General features: G+C 42.9%; 6 protein-coding genes across 12 annotated transcripts in view; 3 read left to right on the top strand and 3 right to left on the bottom strand.

The window, feature by feature from the left end:
• The window catches only part of LOC117571890 (transmembrane protein 170A), a 153,947-nt gene that overhangs the window by 6,691 nt on the left and 126,875 nt on the right, over window positions 1–20,381 (top strand). The gene's annotated exons all lie outside the window — the stretch shown is intronic.
• Window positions 21–1,864, top strand: LOC117568641 (methyltransferase-like protein 25B). 2 transcript variants are annotated; one of them, XM_034249432.2, is made up of 6 exons: window positions 21–204; window positions 260–469; window positions 534–1,366; window positions 1,425–1,567; window positions 1,628–1,675; window positions 1,731–1,864. In XM_034249432.2, the coding sequence occupies exons 1-6, from the start codon at window positions 124–126 to the stop codon at window positions 1,808–1,810; spliced, it is 1,395 nt and encodes a 464-aa protein (XP_034105323.1). In that variant the 5' UTR covers window positions 21–123; the 3' UTR covers window positions 1,811–1,864. The 2 variants fall into 2 exon arrangements, with proteins under 2 accessions (XP_034105323.1, XP_034105324.1); XM_034249433.2 differs by lacking the exon at window positions 21–204 and having other exon boundaries at window positions 327–473.
• On the top strand, window positions 3,507–5,877 carry LOC117571008 (cyclic GMP-AMP synthase-like receptor 1). Its single transcript, XM_034252966.2, has 4 exons — window positions 3,507–3,738; window positions 4,610–5,343; window positions 5,408–5,618; window positions 5,681–5,877. The coding sequence occupies exons 1-4, from the start codon at window positions 3,570–3,572 to the stop codon at window positions 5,800–5,802; spliced, it is 1,236 nt and encodes a 411-aa protein (XP_034108857.1). The 5' UTR covers window positions 3,507–3,569; the 3' UTR covers window positions 5,803–5,877.
• Window positions 5,826–9,769, bottom strand: LOC117571007 (glycerol-3-phosphate dehydrogenase, mitochondrial). 3 transcript variants are annotated; one of them, XM_034252964.2, is made up of 8 exons: window positions 9,550–9,769; window positions 8,676–8,823; window positions 8,451–8,607; window positions 8,101–8,210; window positions 7,908–8,020; window positions 6,971–7,830; window positions 6,203–6,906; window positions 5,826–6,133 (listed from the first exon to the last, which is right to left on the bottom strand). In XM_034252964.2, the coding sequence occupies exons 2-8, from the start codon at window positions 8,775–8,777 to the stop codon at window positions 5,999–6,001; spliced, it is 2,181 nt and encodes a 726-aa protein (XP_034108855.1). In that variant the 5' UTR covers window positions 8,778–8,823; window positions 9,550–9,769; the 3' UTR covers window positions 5,826–5,998. The 3 variants fall into 3 exon arrangements, with proteins under 3 accessions (XP_034108855.1, XP_034108853.1, XP_034108854.1); XM_034252962.2 differs by having other exon boundaries at window positions 8,676–8,829; window positions 9,550–9,767; XM_034252963.2 differs by lacking the exon at window positions 9,550–9,769 and adding an exon at window positions 9,306–9,443 and having other exon boundaries at window positions 8,676–8,829.
• LOC117571004 (telomere-associated protein RIF1) lies at window positions 12,238–18,183 on the bottom strand. The gene is made up of 4 exons (XM_034252954.2): window positions 17,943–18,183; window positions 15,321–17,844; window positions 14,979–15,253; window positions 12,238–13,843 (listed from the first exon to the last, which is right to left on the bottom strand). The coding sequence occupies exons 1-4, from the start codon at window positions 18,036–18,038 to the stop codon at window positions 12,452–12,454; spliced, it is 4,287 nt and encodes a 1,428-aa protein (XP_034108845.1). The 5' UTR covers window positions 18,039–18,183; the 3' UTR covers window positions 12,238–12,451.
• LOC117571005 (uncharacterized) overlaps window positions 18,419–20,381 on the bottom strand; it is a 28,490-nt gene continuing 26,527 nt past the window's right edge. For all 4 annotated transcript variants that reach the window (XM_034252955.2, XM_052005624.1, XM_034252958.2 and 1 more), the window contains one exon: window positions 18,419–19,674. In XM_034252955.2, the coding sequence (XP_034108846.1) occupies window positions 19,024–19,674 (651 nt within the window). In that variant the 3' untranslated portion in view covers window positions 18,419–19,023. The remainder of the gene's footprint in view (window positions 19,675–20,381) is intronic.

Raw genomic sequence — 20,381 nt, 5'->3', positions numbered from 1 at the left:
ATTTTAAAAATGGATTTTAGGTCACACTCATTGGACATTGGCAGCACTGGCAATATTAGAAAACTTGTTATTGTAAACAACAAATTGGAATCAGCTGTTTAAGTGAGTGAGTGGTCTGTCAATATGCACGATTTACCCAACAAACTGGCTATAAGTTTAAATGTAGTTAAAAAGTATGAGTGGTTACTTAATTCTTATGTATCGGTAAGTAAGTTGAACGTTGCCTCATCGGCGAAATTAACAATTGATTGATTTGCAGGACTTTTATGTGGACAATCATTGGAGCAAACTTCCTTTGAGCTGGCAAAGTCAATTAGAAAAGTTACCAGTGGAGGTGCTGGCTGAATTGCTGCAGAGTGATGACAATGAGTTGCGGCCTTCACGTGTTGTCTGGCCCTTGGAACTGCTGGCCCTGCGTCAGGTGTTGCGAACTTTGAATATTAGCAGGACACCAAAACGGCAGCTAGAAGTTGGTAAACAAATGCGACGCAAATGCTGAACGCTTCGTTAAACTGGTGTGCATCCATTTGTAGATTGAATTGCCAAGTTGTCCACTGCTGGAGCATCGCAAGCTGAAGTTCATGTTCATGAAGTGCGTGAAGCCAAAAAAGTCACACGAAATCAAGAGAATGGCGGCAATTTGTGCCCGAAGCTGTCAACAGACTGCAACTAACTTCGTGGTTGACTTTGGAGCCGGCGTGGGACACTTGGCTCGCATACTGGGCTACGGTTATGGCATTAAAGTATGCTGCTTGGAAATGCAGCCGGCATTGAATCAACAAGCCGTAGCTATTGATGCCAAGTTGGAGAGCATGGCTCATAAATTCCTTGAAGCCCATGAAATAGAGCACTTTAAACGGCCCGCACATCTGACCCAGCGTCTGAGCAGCAGCACAAAGCCCGCGGAGTTCATCGAGAGCATTCGCGAGGCTTTCCAGTTGCCAGCCGGAGACTTTCAATTTGGTATCATTGGCCTGCATCCCTGTGGCGATCTGGGAGCGACGTTAATGCGTTTGTTTCTCAACTGCGAGCAGGCGAAGTTTCTTAATTTCGTTGGCTGTTGTTACCAAAAGATGAGCACGCGACAAACACAGCCTCAAATGGAGTTACATGGTTATCCGCTCAGTTCGCAACTGCGGCGACAACTACATTGTCACGACGATTGCCAGCTTAGCTATGAGGCACGGGAAATTGCTTGTCACGCGATTGAAGTGTATTACGATCGCCTCACTGCCGATCAATATGAATATCTAAAGATACACTCACTTCGTGCCGCAGCCGAGCGGATCATTGTGCATAATTTTCCCGATCAACGGCATTCTGCTCTCCGCAATGTGAAGCATTCACCTGGCATGAGTTTTAATGAGTAAGTATCAATTTGAAGTATTGAATTGATATTTAAGTAGAGCACTCTTTCTTGACAGATACTTTCGGCGTGCAATCGATGGTACGAAATTCGAAGCGCTGAAGACTACGCAGCTTGACAATAAACAAATTGAGAGTGATTTATTGCACTGGGAACGCATTGTGTGCTTCTATACGTTGCGTCTTATGCTGGCACCACTCGGTGAGAAATAATTTATAAACAATTTCCATATTGATTTTAAGTGTTTTTTTATTTATTTAGTGGAGAGCATTATTCTATACGATCGTGCTTTGTTTCTGCTGGAAAGCGGTAAGTTATTTTGCTCACACCTTATTTTTGTATATTTTGCATTCATATTTTTCAGGCTGCCAGGTTAATATTGAAGCCATTTTTGATCCCCGAATTTCTCCAAGAAATCACATAACCAGTGCCATTAAAAGTTAACTTTTGACATGTAGATTCTTTTTATATATATTTTTTTATATAAAATATATTGACAATATATGTAATACAGATGTATATTTATTTAACCATTTTTGTTGTTAATGTAAATCATAGTAAATGCTATAATAATTCGACGTTAATTAACTTCATTCGCTGAAGATATTATATCATATATTCCATTATTGTATGACAATGCAATTCAAGATCATAATCCGAGACATGCTAATGGGAGTTGGGAATTAGGATCTTGTGCAAGAACATCTCTAACAAACGCATTAATCTCCAATAAATAAACATTTTTCTTTTTATTGATCTTCAAGCTCATTTTGTTTTAATTATAATCACATTTAAATTAAATAATATGTAATACTTTGATTTGTTCACTTTTTTTAGAAAAATTATGTAGATGATAAAAATACGGTATATGTAACTAACTAATCTAACGCCAAAGGTAAGACAGATACGAGAGAGTATGTTTTAATTAAATAATGTTTGTGAGACAATCTCAAACTCTTACCGTTCTACCGTATATAAATATTGTATACAGTATACTAAGCTACAAGAGAGATATCATGATAATAAGCTGATGTGTTACTATCCACGTCCTTACTTGGATAAATGCGAGATTTCCATTACAGTCACGAAAAAATCAGTCAATATAATAAGAATCAATATCTCACCGTTTTCGAGGTTCACCAAATTTTGTATACAATATACAAAACTACAAAAGAGATATCATGATAATAAGCTGAGGTGTGACTATCCACGTCCTTACTTGGATAGATGGGAAATTTATATTATAGTCACGAAAAAATCAGTCAATACAATACGAATCTAGTCAATTTCATAAAATGTACACATGGGAGAAACGCACTTTTTTATTTTGGCTTCCAAAGAACCAACATAATAATTCCGGAATTCCCCTAAGTATTGCAAACAGCCCGAAGACATGCGATAAGGCCTCAAATTTGTTCACATGGTTGTAAATTCAGTTAACATGCTGACCAGCTTGTGCGTACATACATACATAGATTATATGTATGTACATATACATACATATATAGAATTTGAAGACTCTCGCAAACATTCCATAGGTTCTCGCATGGTGTAAGAATGCGAGTTACTTGACTTTTATATAAGTGACGTCACTGAACTGAAAATAAGTCCAAGCAGAAGTTACATTTTTATTTTGATCAAATCAGATGAATTTTATCCATATTGTTTTTTAATTTTAAATATAATTGTAGTGAAATTAAAACCGATGTAAAGCGACCAGTGCTATTTATATTGATATTTTCGCAGATAAGCGTTATCTCTCTCATAGTCAGCGAGAACATGAAACCTTCTTTCTCGCCTAAACCCGAAGCAGAAAACCCCAACGCTTTGGGACTTTCAAATTTACGATTTAAAAATTTACGAGTACATAAAAAACTTATGCCCAAAACATTATTTGTATTATTATTACAAATCCATTTGGTTATCCTTGCATCATTCTTTCCATAGAACTAGAGCCAGCCATCCATTACGGTTTCCACATTGGTAACCTATTATTCCAACAGATCTCTGTTCCGATCTCTCTGCTTTGTGCCGCTGGGAATCTTTTTCACTTTCTGTCTCTCTCACTGCCGCGGCGTCTCGGTCTGTGTTGCGAGTGCGCCTCGATAGTCTTCATCGTTTGTGTTTGTGTTTCTTGACTTCAGTTTGCAGTACGCGTTCAACGAGTTGAGATTAACTAAAGCAGCGAAAGTAGTGTCCAAGGATGGCGTCGTTGGAGAGTCAATTGCAAAGAAATATTGCGGATTTTATTAATATCGATGCACATAGAAAAAAATACACTAACCATTACAATGCCTTACGAGATACTATTTATTCCACTCTTAAGTCTGAGATGCCACTGGGAAAATGGTTGTGTGGACACAAACTTGGCGGTAAGTTAAGTGGATGGTCCGGAACATTCTTAGTAGCCTGTGTAGAAAGTGCGAGAGCTAATTATTTGCTAGCTTTTGCTTACGTGGCGTTATCAACTGCAAGATTGCAAGGCAGAGTTCAGATTGATTTAATTGAATCTCAAAGATACTTTGTGCAAGTGTCATTTTCACCTTATGCGGTTTGCTTAGATACGAGTACTTTTTGTAAAGGGCATTTTTAAATTTGCAGTGCATTTAGAATACGTTGAAGTGTTTAGATATAATTCAAGAGATCGTGACCAACCCCCTTCAAAATATTTGAATATGCATACTATGTATACATATATATGTACATACACATAATTATGTGCATTAAATTTGATAAAGTTTATGCGATACTTTAACAACAAATTTAAGATACATTTTATTTCCTACACCGGATGTTGTGAAATTGTTTTAAAATATATATATTCCTTTAATTTTGCATTGTTTTTTTCAATAAAAATATTAGACATGAATTAAAAGATTTATTTCCTTAATTGATGACGAGGAAGCAATAAATACGTAATGAAATAAATAAGATATAATTTCTTCTATAATATCGTGGCATATTACCAATACCAATTACCTATACCAAAAGATCATATCAAATACGATGTGTTTGAATTCTTTGTTTCTTTTCGTCCATAAGCTTCCTTTGGTTTATCAACTTCCGCAAAACGCGATGAATTTAGGTGACTAGGTTTTGAGTTTAATAATTATTCAAGATAAGATAAGGCAATCACTAGTCAATTTTATTAGCAATAGATAATCTATTACACATTACGATAAGATGAGATCACCAGAGTAGAAAAGTAATGGTAATAGCATTATGGGAAATCTTATATTACAGGAAGCTATGGCGATAAAGTTAAAATTACAAAGCCCGATGAGTTCGATTTGGTAATCTACCTGAAATTTCCCGAAAACGATCGGATCATCGTTAAGAGAGATCCACGGAAACCGGGTAATGTTACACTCGACATGACTGAGGTGCTAAATATCCTGCAGAGACAGGATCATCAAAAGGATTCATTTACAGCCCTAAAGAAAATAGTTACGGCCCAAAATCTATTACTGGAGGATAAGCTGCAGGATCTAATAAATGGTGCATTTACCAAAGTTCTCAATAAAATGGAAAAACGGATTATTGTGGACGGCATGACCTCGCAAATAATTTACCGACGATGCGGTCCAGCTCATACAATTTTTATAAATTCACCCTACAAATATTCGGTGGATTTTGTGCCAGCAATAAGGCTAAGTGAACGGCAGAATGTGTTGGGTGGCGAGGAGCTCAGATTCTTCCGGAACATACCGTATTGGGACGCAATACCGAAACCTATGAAGCCATTCCAAGCGAACAACATTTCATTCCGGGCCTCCTACTATGATGCCGAAAAGGAAATGATGCACAATAAACAAAAGCTGAAGGATGTCATCAAGCTGATGAAGAAATTCCGCGATTCTAAGACAAACATGGCAAATGTTCGAAGCTATTACATTAAGACGGTGCTGCTGTGGCAGGTGAAGGTGCGTCCCGTGTCCTATTGGAGCAACAAGAGACTCTACGAGATATTAATCGATGTAAGTTAAGTTTGGGGATATCGCTCCGAACTCAATTAAAGTGTTTGCTCTCTTTTCGTGGTAGATGTACGATGAGTTGGCCAGTTGCTTGGCAGTGAATCAGCGGCGTGGCAAGTTACGCTTCTTCTGGGATCCCAATCTCGATATGTTTGCTGCCTTCACACCGACCCAACGACAGGACATGTTCAACTGTGTTATAGCTGAGCATGCGAACCTCAAGAGAGCCGCTGGCAATCTGACCAGTGACATCAATCAAATTGTGCGATCCTCCTACAGTAAGTGCAGCAATGCATCGCAGCTTTTTATGGAAATTAAAATATACTCTTGGAATTTACAGGCAGTCGCGAGGAGCGTGGAGAGCCACAGCGAAGGCCTCGGAATGGACAGCCAGCTGTAGCACCAGCTCCACCTTCTGCTAATAAACCACAGGCAGAACAATCGACTTGTATAATTGGCTGAGAGAGAGAGAGAGGGAGGGAGAGTAAGTTTCAAGACTTTATTAACAATAAAATAAAATGAAGAGAAGAGAAATAATTGGATAGTTTTGTTTGTATACTCGTTGTGGAACTTAATGCTATAGAAAATGTGCATGATTTGTAGATGAACATCATCATCATAATCATAACCATCGACGTCGTTAACATCATTAAGTCGCTTAGAGGCCGCCACCGGAGCGATCGACACTGATCTTTTGCTTGAGATTGGCCGCCTCGTGCTTCTGCTCCTCCAGCTCGGCCATGCGCGCAAATCGGGAATAGGCCACATCGCCAGTCTTGATCGCCGACATCATCTAATAAATTTGATATACATACAGTTGAATTTGCAATGCTCATAGATTACCAAATAAAATGCCATTTACCTGTAGATATTCGTCGAGCTCCACTTGGCCATTCATGTTGGTGTCAATCTCCTTGAGAATCTCGTGCAGCTGCTCGCCAGACACATCGCCATCGCCGAAGCTCTTGAGTGCCCGCCTAATGTCATTGATGGAGACATAACCCTTCTTGTCCTTGTCGATCAACTGGAAGCGTTTCACATATGTCTGAATCTCCTCCTTGGACAGCTTAATCGGTATTCTCTCCTTCGATGTGCGATTGATCGAGTGTCCCATCTCGTTGGCCAAGAAATCGGTGGCATGCTTGATTTGACGCTCCTTCTCATCCTTGGACCACTGCAACTCCTCGCCCATAATGTCCACAATGACAGGCAATGCCTCCTGTGCGGCCTGCACATTGAGGAAGGCCAAGCGCAGACGACGCGCAATCATATCGACGGCAGTGCAAGCGTATTCACGCACACCATAACGAATCTCTGCGTCGATGTAGGGGAACTCGGGATGGATGCGATTGCCAATGATGGGCCAACGTTTGCCAGTCAGTGTTGCCAGCTTGGAGACGGCAAAGGCGCGATCGCCATATGATTTGGCCAGATGCTGTGCCACCTCGCACTCCAGTCCGAAATCTTGCACCAGTCTGATGTACATGGTTGGTGTCCAGCCCTGACCGCCTTCAATCTTCAGATAAGATGTCACAGCCTCTGGGCGCTCAGGCTTCAGGTTGCAAGCTGTTCGGCAGATGAAGGGAACGGATTAGATCGATGAAGAATTTAAATATTAACGCTTACTCACCCTTAATGGCTGCATCGATTGTGTGCTCGGCCATGGCCCTGTAGGTGGTCCACTTGCCGCCGGCAATGGTGACTAAATTCGAGGGGCTGACGTGGACAATGTGATTACGAGCCAGCGACTGTGTGTCGTCCTTGTTCGGATCGGAGACGAGCGGACGAATGCCGCTCCAGGCGGAGAGCACATCGCCACGACGCACCTCAACATCGGCATTCAGATAGTTCTTGATTTCGCTCAGAATGAATTGAATCTCATCCTCGGTGGGGCGGGGACTGTGCGTGATTTCGCAGGGCAGATCTGTGGTGCCGGCAATGGTTTGACGTTGCCACGGCAGGAAGAAGATGACACGACCATCTGAGGTGGACGGATCCAGCAGACCCATCTGATCGGGACTGTAGTAGCCGGGCAGCACAATATGCACACCCGAGCTGGGGCTGCAGATGCTCTTCACCGTTGGCTCGTCCATTTTGCGAATGGAGTCGGTGAATGGGCCGGTGGCATTGATGATGCACTTGGCCTTCACGGTGAACTCCTTGCCAGAAATATGATCCTTTACCTTGGCGCCGCACAGCACCTTCTTGCCGGTGCCGTCGTCCTTCTTGATCAGCTCCTTGACCTCCACATGATTGCAAACGGTGGCACCGTGTCTGGCCGCAGTCAGTGCAACGGCGAGGCACATGCGAGCATCATCCTGCTGGCCATCGTAGTAGACAATGGCACCGCACAGCTTGTCCTTCTTGAGCATGGGGAACAACTCGAGAGCATCGTTCTTCGACAACAGATACGAGCTCTTCACATTTCGATCACCTGCCACCAAATCGTAGGCCTTAATGCCCACCCAATAGTAGGGCACTTGCCACCATCTGCACAGAGGAAGAGATAACGATTAGCATTGCACATTAACATAACATAATCACAGCTAGGATTGGTTGCTATTTACGTGTAAACAGGCAGCATAATGGGCAGCGGATGCGTCAAATGGGGCGCCGACTCAAGCATTGTGGCACGCTCCTGCAGCGCCTCCTTCACCATCCTGTACTGCTCCAAGTCTAGCTGTAGCGGAGCGATAAGGAGAACAAGCATTACGACTAGCACTAAGGGATGAACTACATCAATGATTGTTAAGCACTTACGCCTAGAATGGCCTTCTGCAGATAACGCACGCCACCATGGATCAGCTTGGTGGAACGCGATGAGGTGCCGCTGGCAAAGTCATCCAGCTCCACGAGTGCCGTCTTCAGACCTGTCATAAAAGAGAGAGGAATATTTCATTACTGGTTACGTGTATAAGAGATTTGAGTAGGATCCTAGGTTGCCTATTCTTAAAACAGACTTCATCTGTTTGACAGTTGACAGTTACTAAGAAAGAACGTGGTGCAGGACTTAAAGTTGGTGTAGGCGGACAGACAGAAATATAGACATCAATAGTAGTGGCATATCCACTTTCAGTTGCCATGGCACTTTCGATTTCTATGCTACATACCTCTGGTAACAGAGTCCAGGGCGCAACCCGCTCCGGTGGCGCCACCGCCAATAATGAGCACATCGAATTCCTCGCCGCTCATCAGAGACTTGATTTGTTCGCTGCGCATGGGCAGAGTGCGCTTGCGTTTAGGGGGACGTTGCACGGCATTGTTGACCTACAAATAAAGGAGCACACTTTTTAGTTGATTCCGGAGGGAAGTCAAGCAAGGCATGCAACACGTACCACATGTGGAGAGTTCCAGCGATCGATGCTCCACGACGCTATCACAGAGCCAACACAGGCGCTGGCCGCCGTGACGCCGAATTTAAACATACGCGACGACATCTTCTCTTAACACGCTGACGCTCACGCTCTTATTGCTTTGCTTTTGCTGTTGCTAATTAAAAAGACAAATTTCAAATTAAAACACAAATTTAATTGGCATATCAACGCCGCTTTAACTGTTGCTCTTTTAAAATGCCCGCGCTCTCTAGGTGTTGTTTTCTCTCTCGAACTACAAACTGAGAGAGCGTACTCTCTAAAGCTTTTTGTTGCGAACTTTTTTTTTAATGAGCGCTGCCGGCGCACGCAGCATTGGAAGTGTGTGTTTCATTCCAACGTTCGTTTGCGGGGAGTGGAACAAATAATACGTTAGGTATGCACACATTCACATATGTGTGTTAAATCGATATGGGCGCGGAGCGTTGTGTTCCATAGTAATTTGCCGTGGGAGAGGGGGGATGTAGGAACTGCGACTCAACATGAGCTTTGACTTGGGAATTGCAACTGAATTATGGGCACACACAATTTTTAAGTTGCGTCGCTAGAACGTGCCTTCTTCATCCAGAGCGTGAACGAAAACGAATTGTTTACCTTGGAGGATTCCAGGCACAAAAATGCCGACTAAAACAACGATGACAATGACGAACCCGACGACAACGCAGCGAGAAGATTTTGGGAACTGAATTGAAATTTGAAAATTTTTTTTCTATTTTGCGGGCGTAACAGCGAATGATTACATCAGAGTTTTAGTCACTTTTTTCAGTTTCTTCTTCTTCGCGGCGCTGTGGCTGCCGCGTCCGCTTAGCGTTAGGTCAAAATGAGTATTAAAGCTTACCGTAGTCGTGTTGTTGATGTTCTGATGCTGGAAGCAGTCGTTGTCGTCTCAGCTGGAATACACTTCTAACTGCTGCTGCCGCTGCTGCTGTTGCCGCTGCGTAGCTCTGATTCGCTTGATAGTCGTCGTCGGTCTGTAGGCTGACCCAGCTGTATGGCACGACAGGTTCGTTGGCTGGGGATGCAGTTGTTGTTGTCGTCGTTGCTGTTGCATGTGCAGCTTTTTGGCTCAGAGAACTTTTGCAAATTACAGTGCTCTGCTCCTCACTCTCTCTTTCTTTACGACACAACCCCCCAAAAATAAACAGCTGTTATATGTACGTACGTACCTATCTCTCTGTTTCATTCACACTCACTCTCGCTTCCAAGCAGCTAATTGGCTATAGCACAATTCTATATAGCAAGCAATCGCCAAAATGAAATAAACTAAAAACTATTCGCAGTCGTGTGAATCGTGTAGCGTGAGTGTGTTGAATGAGTTCACCTTGTGGATGAACCGAACACAACACGGCGTCGTTTTATATTATGCTTTTTGCTTTTTGTAACTGGCCGACACAGCGAGCAGAATTCTATATTCATTTCATATCTTTGGGTACATATTTGTGCTCGATTCTACCCTGTAATGCGGCGAGTCTCTGCTTGGCATTCGCTGCGTATACTTGATTTAAACTGCGGTAGATTGCATACACTATTACTAGGCTTCACCCAAGTAAATTTAACTTGCTTCTCAACTGAATCAAGTTCTCTGTGCTTTCAATGTGAATTTGAAATCAAATTAACAAAAACAATATACAGTTTCCGCGGAATCTCTTAGTCGAGCAGGAATTTCGACTCCGTCATTACTTAGTGATTATTCAATTTGAGGGTCTATCTATACACTATACGCTCAAATATCTAAGCTGATAAAAGCGGCAAATTGTGACACGACGCGTCGACATGAGAACGAAAAATATAATAATAATAACACACTGCTCAGCAAATGTCGAATCTGTTAGCCAAAGCTTACGATAATTGCGCGCAATATAAATAAAACTCGAATTTGGAATTTGTTTTGAATAAATAAACTTATATGTTACTTCAGCAGAAGTACTCAAATATTTCTATAGAATTGAAATAAATGGAATTTTATATTATTTCTCTGACCATCAGTTTCTATGCAAGCAAGTTGGGAACAGATAAGACTTTGAAATGGATTAGCATAATTTCCAAAATGCTCCACTTGTATGCTGATTAGTGTACTCTTCAACGGTTCCTAAAGATAAGCGCAATTTCGTCAAGTGCTTAACGCATTTCACTTAATTTATGAATGAATCATTTAGTAGAGAGACTCTAACAAATTGAATAACCCCCTAAAAAAAAAGAAGCAAAAAACGTGTCCCAAGTCCAGTGTTAATTGTCAGCTGACGTCGGAATACCGTGTGCAAGGGGAAGTGAAGATGCCGTGGATGTCATTTGCCCCGTAGACAGAGACTAGACGATGATCATGATGATGGTGTATGACGTCATTGCGCTGGTGGGTTAGGTCAGTGCCCAGTACTTTGTAGACTAGTCAGTCGAGTAAAAAAAACAAAAAAACTGAAAGACTGAAATATTCCATTGCTATTTTTATAATTGGACCCAGACCCAGATACAGATACAAAGCCAATCAGACCTACAAATAACCTTCGCGACGCGACTTCCTCTATTTTCGTTTTACCAAAACTAAAACAATATAAAAACTCACATTGTATCGTATCGTATACGATCATTGTATCATATCACAATGATATCGTATCTATAGAATTGTTCAGGTAAATATATATTTTAAAGAATTTTGCATCGCACGCATCTGTTGCGTGCTTGACACCCACGCGGAAGCTTAAAGCTCGCGCAAACACACACACAAACACACATGGACAAGGCAACGGGATAGACGTCGACGTGACGCGACGCGACGCAGACTGATAAAGCTTGCCAAGATACGGTATAGAACTATATAGTATGTATGTAGTTGTAGCGGCAAACGATTTGGGCGCACGTGAACCTTATCAATGGCATTCTACTCGTAGAGGGGCAAATGGAAATACACAAATATGAGTGTTTGACTTTGAATTTTACTTTGTACGCTATTCGGATTAGCGAATCACCTTCTCTAGGGCAAGGCGCGTACGCACTTCACAGTCTCTGTTGATATCAGATACAATTTGTGACCAGCCATAAATTGTTCGTTTTACCCCTAACTGTTTATTCATTGCCGAACTGATCGTCTCTTTAAATAACTAGATCTCAGTGATTATACTAGTTAGACACACAAAATTTGATGATAATGTTCCAAGTAAAAATTATGTACCACTGTTCCTAAAAAATAGGTCAATTCTATCATGAAATTTTAGCAAAGAAAAATAATAAATTTAACTACGCTTAAATAACAATGTAATATTGCCAAGAAGTGGTTTTCACAGCATTTATTACATACCACTAATGAATAAGGTACAAAGGTGGTTTAATATTGGACACTCAAGTTGAAAGTTATTTTTAAATAGTTCGAACTTCGAATTGCTTAAAAGTCTGATTTTATATTGAAGCCTACATCAATGTGCAGCAAATTTGTAATACTTTCTTTCATAGTAAGGAATGTTTGTGAAATATTTCTAAACTTTCACAAAACATACATATAACTCACTTATATAGTAATAAAAGTACCAGCAACTGGGGTTTAAAATATTTGTGTTTATTTGATGTAATTGTAATGAAGATTAGCCACAAAGCTGGCATAAAACAGGGAGAAAAAAGCTTTAAAAATATAACTTAAACTAAGGAAAAATAATAATGGAGGAGGGTCGGTTGACGGTTGACAAATGGCCGCAATCAAGTGAATTAAATACGAAATACTTTGTTCAAATAAAGTAATTAAGGTGTGCGACTCACAAATTTGAGGATGAGTCTGCAGCGGTTTCGGCCACATTGTCGTCGTCGTTGGCGATGCCCCCGCAGCTGTTGCCGGCGCTGTTGCTGTTGCGTTCGCCGGTCTTGTCGGCGCGCAACTGCATCAGCTGGCCAATGAGATCGAGCAACTGGTCATCGCTGGGGCTGCACTGCTGCAGCAGTTGCTGGAGCAGCGACATACGCTCCGCTTCCAGGCGTATCATGGCCGGCACCTGGGCCAACAGATTGCTGCGGCAGCTGTTGTTGATCTTGGACTTGGCGCAGATGTACTCCAGCACGGAGTTGGGATTGAGACGATCGCACACGACGGACGAGAGATTCTCGCGCACGGCATGATCCAGAAACTCCTTGGAATGATTCTCCGAGAGCGTTTCCAGCACGCTGGTCTTCAACTTGTCGTTGCTATTCATCTGATGCGACAGGAATTTGGCCAGAGTGTGAGCGCTCTTGAGATTGGAGCCACTGGCCTTGGCAAAGTAGCGCTCCAGCACATTGTCCAGCGAGCATTGCTCCACCACCAGATCCAGTGCGGCATCTGTGTCCAAAATGGCCAAGTCACGCCGGGGCAATACTGTTGTTGTGCTTGTTGTTGCTGCCCCATCTGTTTCTGGCTTATCGGCAACGTGGCTGGTGTTTGTCATTGTTGTGGTTTCATTCCACTTGAGCGTGACGAATGCCTCATCCTCAATGGCATCCTGACTCTTGTCCATCGACTTGTCCGCACTTCTGGCCGTCTGTTCATGGGCAAACTTCTCAATCTCAATGATGCTATCCAAGCGACCGCGTCGCTTCAACGCCTGTCGTGCCTCCGATGGCGATGCTGTTGTTGCTGTCTTGTCCGGCAGCAGGCAACGCTTTGACTTGTTGCTGCGCGTCTCGTCGGCATCTCGCAAATACTCTTTGGTCACCGAAACGGGTGGATCGTGGAAGCTGACGCGCTTGCGTTTCATTGCCGGCGACTCAAAGTCATCCACGCTTTCGCAGCGCAACTTGCGCTTCAGTATGGATGCTGATGGACTAGCCGATGGCGAGGGCAATCGTTTCGAGAAGATCAACAGTTCTTTGGCCTGCAGTATGGGCGTCGATGTGTGTTCCACGGGCAGTTCGTTCAGCTCGCAGGTGGGCGTCGACACCAGCTCAGAGCGCTCTGTGAGACGCGCTGGCGTCAACTGGCTACGTGTCGAGGGTCCGGCTAACGACGAGGCGGAGCTGGAGGTAGAGGAGGAAGAGGAGAGCGCTGCAGTATCCAGTTTCTTGTTCCTTATCATATTGATCAGCTGTGCGCCACGTCCTGTCAGATGAGCTGAAGGTTTGGGACGCAGCGTGGGACTCGACGAGTTGTTGGTCTGCTTGCGATCCGGCGGAGAGTTCTGTAAGCAAAGCAGTAAGTAAAGTTGGTTAATTGAGATTGTTCGTTGATTGAGATTTAATCTTTTCTTCACTTTTGTTAGTAATAGATTTCCAAGGCTTTAAATGTGTTGCAATAAAATAAGTATACACATTTATTTTCAATAGTTAATTGAATTTTTCCTCCATAAACTTAATATATATATTGAATTATACATCTAATTAAAATTGTAAAGATCTTTTTAAATGTGCAACAATATACAATTAAATTAATATTGCAGCTGCATCTAATTTCATATTCTAGATAATGACCCAGAGTGAAAGAGAAATTATTGGAATAATGTCGCTAATTGCAAAACCATATTTTACAAAAGTTCTATAAGAAATATATAATTTCAAACTAATGTGTTCTCCATTATATTTGACACTTGCAAATCGTACAATACTTTTTCTGAGCTGGTAAATGGTTCAACTCGACGGCAGATGTGCGTTAAACTAAAACTTTCCATACAAAATTGCTCGAATACATTTGTTAGGTCGACAAGTGGCACCATTTGATAGTAATTTCATAGCTGTACAGAAAATCTGAAAACTTATGCAGTAATCCGAAGTGATCGAAGCATTTACGTTTAAAGATGTAGAGCAAATAAGCTGCATTTAGCGATTTTTATATTAATTTGTAAAATAATTTTGGTTGTGCTCAAAGATGTCGAAGCAACTATCAGTATAATTTTACAATGTTAAATTTTCTGCAATATTGAATATAAAATGTAAACTATTTTTTGGATAGTTTTAAATGTATGCAATTATTAATTATTAAAACTATCATATATAAAACTAGAATGAATCTTATTGCTCTTGATTAGCACATTAATTAGAGCTAAGAATGATTTCGGAATTATTTTTTATTTTTAAGATATTTGTAAAAATTCGTACACAAACCAAATAATGAATGAATTTATATAATATATCGTAAAACACAAAAAATTTGTAAAATCGATCTTTGCTCTAAATATAATGCTAATCCATAGCTATAAGAAAAACCTTTACTTATTTTTACAATGGTTTCAGTTTAAGTTTTTTTCATTGTAAATAATGTCGCGCGCAACAATTCCACCAGAGGATTACCCATATATTACAAATACATATAAATCTTACCAGATTGCATAGTCGTGGTGTGCATTTCCTAGGCGACATCTCTGCTGCGGGCAAGGGTTCGGTGATGAGCTCCGCTGGCAGCTGTTCGGGTGAGGAGCTCAGCTGGGTTTCCGGCGCACTTGATGCCTTCTTGGCCAGCTCGGAAGGCAGATGTCCACTTGGCTGTAGTGGTGTTGGTGTTGCCAAATCGGCAAATAAATCCTCGCTTTGCATGTTAATGGCTTTAACAGCATCTTTCGACTTGTTAGCAAGAGATACAACCGGTTTGCTGACAGCTGCAAAAACATAGAACAAAGATTAGACAAAGGTTCTTAGAAGCAGATCACAATAATCCCTTGTTACCTGCTGTCGTCGGGGTTGCTGGCGCCGATTGTTTGCGAGGTGAGCGCAATTTTTCGGTAGCAGCCGCAGCTGCAGGTTGCTCGGCTTTGTTGTCTTTTTGCGAAGCGCGTTGGCGCGTCTGCCGAATGGGTGTGTCCTCATTGGTGCCGGTTGAGGATTTGTTTGTAGCCCGCTCCTCTTCTTCAGGTGGTGTGCGTGGTTTGCGGAAATTGTACTTTTCAGTGCTATGCACTTCATCGATGGTTTGACGGCGACGCGTGGGCGTGGCTGGCACCACTGGCAACTCTTCTGGGGGCGATTCATCGATGACCACAACGTCATCGTTAGCCTCGTTGCCATCCTCCTTATCGCCGCCAATGGCCAGTTCCGACTGCTTGCTCTTGGCAATCACCACTTTCTTGGGTGTCCAGGGCTTGATGGACGAGTCCTGCGACTGACTCATGTCGTTGTAGAGAGCTGGTATGTCGGACTTTTCGGCGAAACGTTCCTTCTGACGATCGGTAAGCTTGTCGGGATTCAGACTCCACACGGACGGAATGATAACAAACAGATCGTCGCCCTTGAACAGCTCCTTCAGTTGATTGGTCATGCTCTTCATCGCCAGCTTGCGGAACTTCTCCTGTATGGCGCGTTTCCACTCGTTGAGGAAGCTACCGTCACACTTACGTTTGCTCCAGCATTGCAGAGCAGCGGCCAGCGTTGGTTTCAGTGCATCAAAGATGACCATCAGCTCGTTCTGTCGCAGCTCCAACAGCAGATTGCGCAGCGTGTTGAGGCATCCCTCGAGAAGAGACTGCGACAACGCTGGACGCTCAAAGAGCGCCTGTAGCACGCCGAAAACGTCTTTGTAGAGCGGTGCATCCTTGCAGATGCCCAGCTTGAGCACTGCGCCAACATATATATCAAAGAGCTCCGCAAAATGTGGCTCCTCTTTACTGCTGTTCTTCAGCAGATCAACAAGAGCTGTCTTCAGTTGGCCGACAAATTCTTTACGTTCGTTGGCATTGTGACCGGCATTGACGAGTTGCTTCCACTGCTCACAGAAGACACCATCGAAGGCGCTGTGCGCACGACGTCCCGCAAAACTGGCGCACGACTGCAGCGGCCACAAAATCCAGTTGTCCAGTAGCATGGCATTGTGGGCCACACGATATTCGAGGGGATTCTCGCGCAGATAGCTAAGCAGCGATTGCGATAGCTGTCGCCAAATGTGCAACTTGACGCCAAAGGCTTCGTAATCATCGTCATCGTTGCTTTGCATCAGCAGCACGGCAAAGTCGTTGAGCAGCCGAAATTCGCTGGTGTTGTGAGCCTCCAGTTGCTCGGGCGCATAGATGAGTGTAATGCAACGCTGCAGTATGGCAGGCGGCACTTCGGAGCGCGCTTTTAGGCAGAGCTTCATGTAGGCTTCCAGCACTGACAACGAGTCGACGCGTTCCGACACCACAGCGGCGCCAGCGTATGTGTTGAAGAAGGAGCGCACAATGCGTCCATCTCCAGACAGTGTCTTCTGCAGCTCCGCACAGCTGGCTACAATGAACGGAGCGACGCGCAGCTTGTGCATCGCGAGCGTCAGATTGCGCAGCAGCAGGTGCAGCAGCTCCTGCTCAGCCTCGGTGCTTTCATCCTGCTGGGAAACCAATTTAATTGCCGCTATAACGGCTGCCAGCATGGGACGCCAGTGCTCCTGCATGTGTTCGATGTTCATCAGCGGCGATGGTTGTGAGAGCGTCTCGAGGCGTAGCTCGCGTAAGCTGCGTTGCAATCCCTCCGACGCTGGCTCCATGTTCCACAGTGCAACGAGGCAGGGCAAGGCCATTTCACGGGCTGTCTGATAGCTGTGCGCCAAGCCTGTGGCTTGTGCCTTGCTGGAGCCGCTACCAAAGAGGAAGCTCAAGAAGTATTCGACCACATTGTCAAATAATTTTGGCAGCTCATCTTCCAGGCAAGTGATCAGATACCACCACACACGCAACTTTATGCTGCTGACGTGTGCTGAACGCGACTGCGATGTGCGCAAGGGTATAAGCAAAAGCCTCAATCGTTTGCCCGCCGCCAGCTCATTGTAGGCGGCAAAGATCTTGATGAGCACACGCCAGCAAAGGAAGGCCTCGGAGCGCACACCGTTGTCGGGATTGCGAAAGCCCAGTTCGACGACTGCCAGGAATTTGTTGATGTAGGTGCAGCCGCGAAGCAGTTCGCTGTCCATGATCTGCACCAATAGGGTCCAGATTTTGTGCCAATTATTGTTCTTGGCATCGCGCATCTCGCCAATGTTCTTTGTGTAGTTTGTGACAAACTCGCTGCGCAATTGTGGCCAGCACTTGGCCTCATGTATGACAGTCACATCTAGGGCAACCAGAGCCTCAGCTAGCGCAGCAACAGCGCTATTCTGTATACTGCGATCATCATCAAACATCAGAGGCGCAATGTCGCCCAACCAGAATTGAACGAGCTCCTCGTTAGTGAACGAGGTGTTTACCAAACCTGAAGCTTTGCAGCTGCTGGCGAGGAGGTCAATCATCTAATTTAATTGAAAACAGTAAATATATGACCATATAAGTACGTGGAAAGTGCTGAAGTAAGCAGAAAACGCATCATAATTGTTGATTTTTCACTCACTTTGCAGTAATGTTGACGTCGATTGTTTTTTAGCATTTCTTTTGTAGACAACTGCACCGTGTGGTACGCTTGACCCTCTTCTGCATCAACATCCATTGTGTTGCGATTGTTTTGAAGTGCTTTAATAGTTTATTTTCAATTGTTTTATCACACAACACACACAAGTTTTATAATTATGCGTCTAATTACAGAGCATACAGATTTTTTCAGTAAAAAAAAGCGCGCGAATTTCCAAGCAATAGGGATGGTATATGATTGTTTTCAGTGTGGCTACATATTGAATATTTCGCTAGGGGAATGGTCACACGGGCTATCGAGCTCAACTATCGATAATAGACTTGCTTTGCAACACTTATATTCGACTGCTGACAATCGAAAAGGCTATCGTGGCGGTCATTTTTGAAATGCATAAATATTACCAAAGGGTCGTACTTAAAAAAAGAAGTAAATAAATAAAACGCACGCATTTACTGTATATTACATGTCTAGCTTTATTAATATGTACTTAATTAATGTATTGTAATGTAAAATTAAACATTTTGTACGAGTATTATCGTCGTATTATGCGCTCAACATTATTAAACTTTAGATTAACATACATATATTTAATTTGATTAAATACAGTGACTATTTTTCTTTGCACATTGAAGAGAAAACATTGCAAAAGTCCTGAATCAATACTTACTTGTTCAGACCATTATATTCTATGCAAAATATTTACAATTTACTAAACTGTGGATTTCTTTTTGTCATTTGTTTAAACATTTCCTGAACTGCATCATTAACTTTGTGTTTGTTTGTCTCTGTGTGTTTGTTTGTTTTTTTTGTGTGTGCGTCATTATAAAGCTTACGCACCCAAAGTGAAAAGGGGGAATCCCTCGTCCCCCAACATTGTGAAACGTATGCAGTGAAACTGCTTTATGGCAATCGAAACGAGAAGCAACAGATTGAGGTTGTGGAAGAAGGACGGAATGATAGAAGAAAAGCTTAAATCAAGATTTTTTAAATAAATTGTAACTTTCTTGTTGTGCATGCACTCTCATCGAGGATGTTTTTGTTCTGTGCGTGTGTGCGTCTGTTCCTAGTTCTTCGGATCCTTGTTGTAGTCCACATAGACGCGCACTACTTCGCCGGAGTATTTGCGTTGCGATGGCATAAAGTAAAAGTCTGGCGTATCAGCGCCGCCATTCAAACGCGGATCATCGCGGGATCTATCGTAGCTGGAGTCCCGCTCATGGCGATGACGTCGCTCCTCGCCTCGTTCCCGCTCACGCTCGCGCTCATGTCGCGCAGCCCGACGATCGTGCGTATAATATCCAGATGGCTGCATGTTTGCCGAGCTCTGTTGATAATGATGATTCTGGCGGGGCAGCGAATAAGCACGCTCCGCATAGCTACCTCGGGAATAAGGTCCTGGAGCAGTGGACATACTGCCGCCAGCGCTGCTCTCTTGTGTCATGTGGCGACCGTTGGAGCGGCTGTTGCCATTGCCATGGCCATTGCTGCTGCTCTTGCCATTGGTGTTTTCATAGTACATTTGGGATTTGCTTGTGGGTGAGTGGGACATGGGCAGCGTGGTCTGTTGGCTGCTGGACGTGGAACGATTGCGTGCCTTCTCCTTTGCGGTGGTGCTGCTTGTCATGTGCTTCTCTTCGGTTTCGCCATATGGATCAAAGGCATAGTTCGTGTTGGAGGCAAACTCTTTCCAGGGAGAGTTCTGTATGAGTTTCTCCTGCAAGCAAATAGAATTTACACCAAAATTACAATGCAAGTCTTGGAATATGGGGTGGTGTTTGTGGGGTATTCTCAGATCTTAGCGCATAACCAGTCAGCATTTGCTACGAGTTCGAGAAACAAATACGATCTAAAATCTAAACGGAACTCAGAACTCTGGGGAATTACAGTGCGCCAGACATCGTTGAGGGACTATGTACTATTATTGCTTTTTGGAATGTGCTTTGTTGTGTGTTTGCGTTTATGCCAAAAAAGAAGCAAAGATCGGCTACAGATAGAAGATATGTAAATGGAAATATTATAGTGAAAGATAAGAGACCATAGTTTTTAGTATGAAAATCAAATGCTAACTGGTTTGGCTACAGAAAAGAAATACATTAAGTAAATAGATGAAATTGAAATTAATTAGAAACAAAACAACATTTAGTTAAATCGTATTCAGGAATGAAGAAAGAGAAAGAAAGAGAAGAGTGTGAATAAGAAAGTAAGAGAGAAAGAAACCTTCCAGTATTATGGGTTTTTGATTAGATGTTAGCAGTTGTTGGTAGTAGTCACAAATTAAGTCATTTGTTAATAAGTACAAAACAAATAAACAATTAACAAAAAGGAATTTAAATTACCAATGAATTCATTTTTGTAACAGAATTTTGATAAACGCGACTCAGCACATATAGAGCGTATATAGTACATGTTTAACGATATCCG

The sequence above is a fragment of the Drosophila albomicans genome, chromosome 3 (genome assembly GCF_009650485.2).
Source record: "Drosophila albomicans strain 15112-1751.03 chromosome 3, ASM965048v2, whole genome shotgun sequence".
NCBI classification, from domain to species: domain Eukaryota; kingdom Metazoa; phylum Arthropoda; class Insecta; order Diptera; family Drosophilidae; genus Drosophila; species Drosophila albomicans.
This window is presented reverse-complemented; position numbering and strand designations above follow the sequence as displayed.

Coding starts and splice junctions, on each gene's coding strand:
- LOC117568641 (XM_034249432.2), top strand. CDS start 124: ATGCACGATTTACCCAACAAACTGGCTATAAGTTTAAATGTAGTTAAA. Junction 470..533: donor CACCAAAACGGCAGCTAGAA/GTTGGTAAACAA, acceptor ATCCATTTGTAG/ATTGAATTGCCAAGTTGTCC. Junction 1,367..1,424: donor CCTGGCATGAGTTTTAATGA/GTAAGTATCAAT, acceptor CTTTCTTGACAG/ATACTTTCGGCGTGCAATCG.
- LOC117571008 (XM_034252966.2), top strand. CDS start 3,570: ATGGCGTCGTTGGAGAGTCAATTGCAAAGAAATATTGCGGATTTTATT. Junction 3,739..4,609: donor GTGTGGACACAAACTTGGCG/GTAAGTTAAGTG, acceptor CTTATATTACAG/GAAGCTATGGCGATAAAGTT. Junction 5,619..5,680: donor AATTGTGCGATCCTCCTACA/GTAAGTGCAGCA, acceptor TGGAATTTACAG/GCAGTCGCGAGGAGCGTGGA.
- LOC117571007 (XM_034252964.2), bottom strand. CDS start 8,777: ATGTCGTCGCGTATGTTTAAATTCGGCGTCACGGCGGCCAGCGCCTGT. Junction 8,608..8,675: donor GCTGGAACTCTCCACATGTG/GTACGTGTTGCA, acceptor CTTTATTTGTAG/GTCAACAATGCCGTGCAACG. Junction 7,831..7,907: donor ATTATGCTGCCTGTTTACAC/GTAAATAGCAAC, acceptor TCCTCTGTGCAG/ATGGTGGCAAGTGCCCTACT.
- LOC117571004 (XM_034252954.2), bottom strand. CDS start 18,038: ATGGATGTTGATGCAGAAGAGGGTCAAGCGTACCACACGGTGCAGTTG. Junction 17,845..17,942: donor GACGTCAACATTACTGCAAA/GTGAGTGAAAAA, acceptor CAATTAAATTAG/ATGATTGACCTCCTCGCCAG. Junction 15,254..15,320: donor AGCAACCCCGACGACAGCAG/GTAACAAGGGAT, acceptor ATGTTTTTGCAG/CTGTCAGCAAACCGGTTGTA.